Source organism: Chrysemys picta, chromosome 13 (genome assembly GCF_011386835.1).
Source record: "Chrysemys picta bellii isolate R12L10 chromosome 13, ASM1138683v2, whole genome shotgun sequence".
NCBI lineage: Eukaryota > Metazoa > Chordata > Testudines > Emydidae > Chrysemys > Chrysemys picta.
The window spans coordinates 43,791,925-43,798,370 of record NC_088803.1 but is presented as its reverse complement, the minus strand read 5'-3'; the positions used below and the strand labels follow the sequence as shown (position 1 = coordinate 43,798,370).

Sequence of the window (6,446 nt, the reverse complement as noted above, 5' to 3'; positions counted from 1 at the left end):
TGCACCTGCACCGCCACCGCTCGGGGCTGCCGCGGCCAGCCACCGGAGAGCCGAGCCCGCTGCCCGGCCGGGGCTCGCCAGGGGCCCGATCCTAAGCCCGCCGGGGCCAGCGGGAGCCTTGGGGCTTTGGATCGGGCCCGGTCAGCGGCTCCGGCCGGGCACTGCAGCGTCCCACCAAAGAACAACGCGACTCCCCGGCGAGCTGCGAGCCGCACGCGCGGCCCGACCGAGCTCGCCGCGCGCTCACCCCACACTGCGGGTGCGGGTCACCGCAGCTGCGCCTGCAGGGGCTCGGGCGCCCCGCCTCCCGCGGGGCGGCGGAGCTGGGATTGGCTAGGAGCGCCGTCACTCACCCGCCCCCTTCTCTCTCTTCCCTCCCCCCCCCTCCCCGCCTGGCGGGGCGCTGGAAAGGGCAGTCCCAGTCTAGCGCTGACGTCACCCTGTCTGTCTGCCTCAGACGCCCCTTTCCATAGGAAACTGAATCTCCTTGGACTTGAATGAGGAGGAGCGAAGGGGGCGGGGAGGGGGGAGCCGCTAGGAGCCTGCCTGGGCAGGAGCGAGAGAGAAACAAAGTAGCAAGTCTGTTTCACCCAGCCCTGAGCAAACTTCCCGGGCTGGCGGGGGGAGGGGAGGGAAGCCAGCAGCGCCCGGCTCGGGTCTCCTTCTCTTTCCGTCGGGGGGCTGCCTTAGGAGTGGTTCGCCGTTCCCTCTCCCCCCCGCCCCAGGAGGAGCCCGGCTTTATGTGGTGCTGCCCGGAGAGCTCGGCTGACTTTCCGTTCTTCGCTCTCCCCTTTTTTTAAATGTATCACTTGATGGGTGTGAACAGCACAGCCGCAGCCACACAGCCCAATGTCTCCTGCACATGCAACTGCAAAAGGTCTTTGTTCCAGACTATGGAGATCAGTAAGTACTTGCTCCTTCTCTCGCCGCTCCCCGCGCGGACCCGCCCGCTCAGGGTTCAGAGCTGTGTAGAGGGTTTGGGGTCCGTCCGTCCCCCCCCCCCGGCTGGATCGCTGTTTAGGGTTAGAAATCCAAAATGTTCAGAGTCTTTGCTGCTCCCCGGTCCTGGCTGGCAGGCTCTGAACTCCGGAGTCAGGCTGTCTTTCCCCCGCTGCCTCCCGGAGAAGGGAAAGTTGGTTTTTAATTTTGTTGTTAAAAACAAATATTGTTTAATCCCCCCCGCCCCCCGGGACACCTTTTCTCGTAACGCGCCGCAAAGGAGCGAGTCGCGGTGATGACCTCTTGTCTGTGTGTATGTGTCACTTGTGTGTGTTTTAATCCGATTTCAGTCCTCTCCTGCCTCCCTCCCCCCAATTCTCTTACTTCCTTCTCCTCCACCCTCAAAAGTTGCTGCTGTATAGGTGGGAATCAATGTATGTGGTTAAATGTTTGAAATCTCTCAATGTATGTAAGGAACGAACTCTCCCCTCTCCCCAGGGCACTTCATGGGGGGGGGGGGGGGACTTTCCGTTGTACGCAGAGTCGCTGTATTAAGTGCGGACGGGAGATCGGACAGACTTCTGTGCATTCTGCTGTGTAGTGATAAGGTTGCGTTGCAGGGAGGGTTTGCTGCCAGGTTAGTGTTCCTGGGATGGCAGGGGGAGAGGGAGGTCTGTGTCTGGGGAAGGGTGAGTTCTAGTCAGTTTCAGCTGGCTGCTTCTCTTAGCTTTGTCTCTGCCTGCGCCCCCAAGGCAGACGGGGAAACAGACTGCGAGGGCTATTTAAAGCACATGCAGAATCCCAGCGTTAGGCTGGCGGATCCAGCAGCTCCAGGCGTCCTTTCCTCCCCCAGACACACATCATTCCTCTTGTTTTATTGCAACGCTTCTCCCCTCTAATTCCCCTGAACCTGACATTCCAAGTATCCCTCACTGTGATTCCCTCTTTTCCTCTGCTTTCCCCCATCTATTGAGCTGTTATATTCTCCCCTCTCCCACTCCCCATTTAGATTTTGCAAAGAGTAGGATTTGGGGGAGTGCATTAGCTCCGTTCTTGGTTATTCCGTTGCCTGTTCCTAAAGGGTGCAGTTCAGATGATGTGGCTGTGATAGGGAGATTATGCAGGTCCCACTAACCTTCTGTACTAATTCCAGCTTTGAAGTGTACAGTCAGCTGTTATTTTATATCTTGATTTTAGGATGATGAATCAGTTAAATTGCAGAAAGACGTCTGTATTTTTCCCCTTTCTTTTCTCTCCCCCTACCCAAGACGATAACAATGGTGTAGTAGTAGCATTAAGAGATCTCATCAACTTGTCTGTAGTCTCTGTGTGTGTGTGTGCTTGGAGGGGGTGGGGGAGATACACATGTACATCCAGCGATCTAGAATTTGTGACTATAAATAGTAATCGCAAGGTCTGAGAAGTAGATTAAGACTGTGTCTAGCCTGCAGGGTGGTTAAATAAGTCAAAGTTTTCCTGCCTGTCTGAAGGGGAAGCGGGCCTGGCTAATAAGCTATATTGTTAGACAGACTGAAACCAAATACAAAAAAGCTTGGGTCCGTTCACAAAGGTCCGTGAATACCTAAGGGATAACTGCAGGGGCTAAACAACTTGTAGAGATATTGCTGAAGGGTTAGAGTGAAGTAAAAAACCATCAGGCAATAGAATACAGCCCTTTTCTTAGTCTTTCTGCTCCAGTTTCTTTTGGTCTGCAGACATTTCTAAATATGTGTCACATCCTAAACTATTTAACATGAATGCGTTGATGTGTAGACACCCATGTATGATCATGATCACACTTGACTCATTAGCCAGTTTAACATATGCTGTTGCCACACATTGGGCTGAGTGTTTTCTCCAGGAAGACTCTGCCTGGTATTTAAACATCACAAGAACTATACAAAAGGTAAAAATAACAAAAGACCATGTCGTTCTCCATTCTGGGCGCTGTCAAGCAGTCTTGGTGTCTTGGCTTTGGTGAGCAGAATACAAACCTCCTAGACTTCCTCCCAAATGATGTAAAGTTTTTGCTGGGAGAGCAGTGTCACGTTCTGCCTGTCAAAAACCTCTCCTAATTAAAGATAAGTAAGTCCATTGAAATGATAGAATAGTTCCTTCATTTCAAAAGAATTGTTGCTATTTTTAATGGCTTTTCCATTCTAGCCCTGATCTTTCATCTGTTGCTGTTTAGGATTTAGAATATTTATGAGACACAGAATCCTCACGTTAATAAAACCTAGCCATATTAATGTGGTTTTGTTATAAAGCTTTGCAAGGAATTTGCTCGATTAGGAGGACAAAACTGCATTTAATGCTACCTCCATATATAATTTTGAGTAGTTTATACAATGGACAATTATCATCATCCATCTTCCCCCACTCAGCATATATATATATATGAAATAAATCCTTTTCAAATTCATCATTTTTTTTTATTTAGGTCCTTCCCCTCAGCTAATAATATAAACATAAACATAATGATATTTGGGCTGACTCTGAGGCAGTTTGGTTAATTTAGTTGTCTGCTCTTCCAGATAGACAACATTTTTCTCCCTTCTGATTAAGTGATGCTCAGGAGATTTTGACCCATAAGGTTAGTGTTGTCAACACTTTAACAGATAAATCTTGTTTTTAGGTATCTTAATTAGCCATTACATTTAAATTGTATGTATGCGTGTAGTTATTTGGGGCTCAGAGGGCTACAGACAGAAATGAAGCAAAATAAATCCATAAAAATGGAGTAGCAGTGAGTACATTGTCAGACCAAATATCTCCAGTTTTGTGTTTGCCATTCTGCCTTTTGAAAATGGACCGTATGGAGCTGAGATAGAAAGTGAGCTATGGTTTGGTGTGAGGGCTTTTAGTTTCAGGGGTAGGGGTGTTTTTGTAGTTTTTTGTTATTGTTGTTTGAGAAGTTGATTGGCTTTTCTAGTTATTATTTTTAAATGTATTGTCTGGAAACTCAATTTTGTCAAAGTGTTTCAGCCTGTGTGGTTTTTCTACATCTAGAAGGCCAGATTCTGATCTGATTTACACCCCGTGCAACGCTACTGGAGTCAGGGCAGAATCTGAACCTGGGTGTGTTGGTGCATTGAATGAAAAATGGAAATTTGGGGCACAGACCTGCCCTCACTTACGCTCAGGCAACCCTATTGGGCCAAATTAGTTCCTGGTGTAAGTAGGTGAAAGTAAATTGAGCTGTGCCCATTGATGCCAGCAGGGAATTTTGCCCATTGTACAGAGAGGGTTCAGGACAGCATTGGGCCCTTAGGATTTTGGATGGTCAGATTCCTGCATTTCCCTGCACATCTTGGGCTGACTCAGGTTGTTAGAATTTTGAAAAATCTATTGGCATTCACACGCTGGGCACGAAAACGTGTTCATCTTGAATTTTAAAATAAACTATGCCCTTTGTACGGTATGCACCTTTAATCTTGATTTAATCTCATTCATGTTCAGACAAAACTAAGCTGGATTTGCCTGATTTTATTAACACTACCAGTACTGAATAGACCATTATTCTTTTTTGACTATAACAGATCATGTTAGGTATGCATACCAATGGTACTATATAAATACGTAATAAAGATATGGCTCTCTTTTATGCCAACCAGCGAATGAATGTAAATTATTTCTCTGTCCCACAGCATAATGAATCTAAGGAACTTTTTATTTTTTTTAAAACTAGGTCAGATCAAGGCAGTGATGATGTCAAAAGTAGCATTATTAAAAGAAATGGCATCTGCACGGTCTGTCTTTTGAAGAAAAAGTCTCTCTTACAGTTTGACTCATGGCAGGAGTTTCTTTTTGGAACCATTTGGGCTGTTTTTGAATCTTATTCCTTGATATATATATATATTTTTAGAGGTACTGTCCATTTTCAGATTTTTCTCCAGTTTCTGAAAGACTCCGCAGCAGACAGATGCCAATCACTGATGTTGCTACTGCCTGTGTGCAACCCCAGGAAGAATTAAGAAAACGTAACTGTTTTTTGCACAATCTCTTTCATTAAGATGGAACCAGTTTTGCTAGAAGCTTGTATGTCAGACTGTTATACCGCTTAGCTGCTCTACAAACAGTGTCTTTCTAATACTGCGCCTTTTTCCTATGTTTTCAGTCAATCAGCACCGTGATCCTGACCCAAAACCCACTGAAGTGGATGGGAAGCCTTTTCAATGACTTCATTGGGCTTTGAATCAGGCCCATAACATTAGTTCTTCTAACTTCAGTTTATTTTGAAGTAGGTTACTTTAAATTGCTGGCAATTAGCTAATTTCTGTGAGGCCAGAGTTGTTACCTTTCCGTGTAAAACAGGACTAGCTACACGAACGCTGCTCTTCGTCTGGATTTAATAGAAAAGACAGAGTTGTGCCTCCACAGGACTGATTATTAGCAGAGTTTTTCACTGGCTATTTGACTTATCTTTTTAAAATAACTATTTTAACTGGCCCTAAAAGCAGTCCATTTTGTAGCTGCAAATATAGTGTAGGAATGCGGCAGGAAAGTAGCATAACTGCAAACTCTTTTTAATTTAACCCTCTCTCTATAAGTAGGTAAACTGTGAAATTGACTCAACAATATTTTGGTGCAGTCTTTAGTCCATATGACAAGCATGAGTATTTAGACAGATTAAAGCAGGTGGCATCTGTTGGTGGCACTCTGGGATTAGGATTGTAAAGGGGTTTTTTGGTTTTCTTTTGCCCTTTTTTTTTTTTTTTTTTTAAACTCCAGCACTGGCAGCACTGTGACGTGGGCAGTGTAGACACGCTTTATCGCCAGGGGAGAGCTCTCCCGGCCAATCGGGGAAAAAAAACAAAAACCCATCCCGAATGAGCAGTGGTAGCTTTATCGGCCATAAGGCGCTGTCTATACTGGCGCTTTTCAGCACTAAAACTTTTGTTGCTCAGGGTGGTGTTTTTTCACACCCCTGAACGACAAAAGTTTTAGCGCTGAAAGTGGCAGTGTAGACAGCCTGACTTGCCGTAGTGCCAGTATTCTGCGCCACGTTAAACCAGACAGACGTCTTCTCTATGGCCCTAATCATCTGGCTGGGTGAAGGAGGTCAGGGGTGATTTTAGTGTTGGCTGAGTCTGTAAATAACTAATTATTCAGCTGAATAAACAAATCAGTGCTGCACCCTTCATTCAATAGCTCGCTTTCCTGCTTGCTAAAAACAGCAAAGCTGTTTTTATTCAGTTCCATGTTCTCCATGGACGAGACTTGTGACTGCCCAGTTTGTCCAGCACTAGAGTCATTAGCACTGGTAATGGGTTCCTTGTGAATGCCAAGCTCTGAACTCTGCAGGGTTATTTTAGACCACAAAGGACTTTTCTGAGGAAGTCAGGCTGCCATAGGTAGGGCTGGACACCCAGGACCAGAGAATGCTTCTGCGCTTTCCTAGAACTTCAACATGCTAGCGTGATGCAGGTGCAAAACACTAATGACTTCAGTGGGAATGCTTAAGGGGTAAGGTGCTATTATTCACAGTGAGTAAGGGGCCGGTCAGT

The 6,446-nt window shown here is 46.2% G+C and overlaps 1 protein-coding gene across 5 annotated transcripts in view; it reads left to right on the top strand.

The window, feature by feature from the left end:
* Nucleotides 1-484: 484 nt before the first annotated feature.
* Nucleotides 485-6,446, top strand: part of PMEPA1 (prostate transmembrane protein, androgen induced 1) — a 70,205-nt gene continuing 64,243 nt past the window's right edge. For 2 of the 5 annotated variants that reach the window (XM_024103307.3, XM_005305829.5), the window contains exon 1: nucleotides 485-903. In XM_024103307.3, coding sequence (XP_023959075.2) covers nucleotides 801-903 — 103 coding nt within the window. In that variant the 5' untranslated portion in view covers nucleotides 485-800. Of the gene's footprint in view, nucleotides 904-3,428; nucleotides 3,533-6,446 lie in introns of those variants that run through there. The other 3 variants (XM_065566057.1, XM_005305831.4, XM_065566058.1) reach the window with 3 other exon arrangements.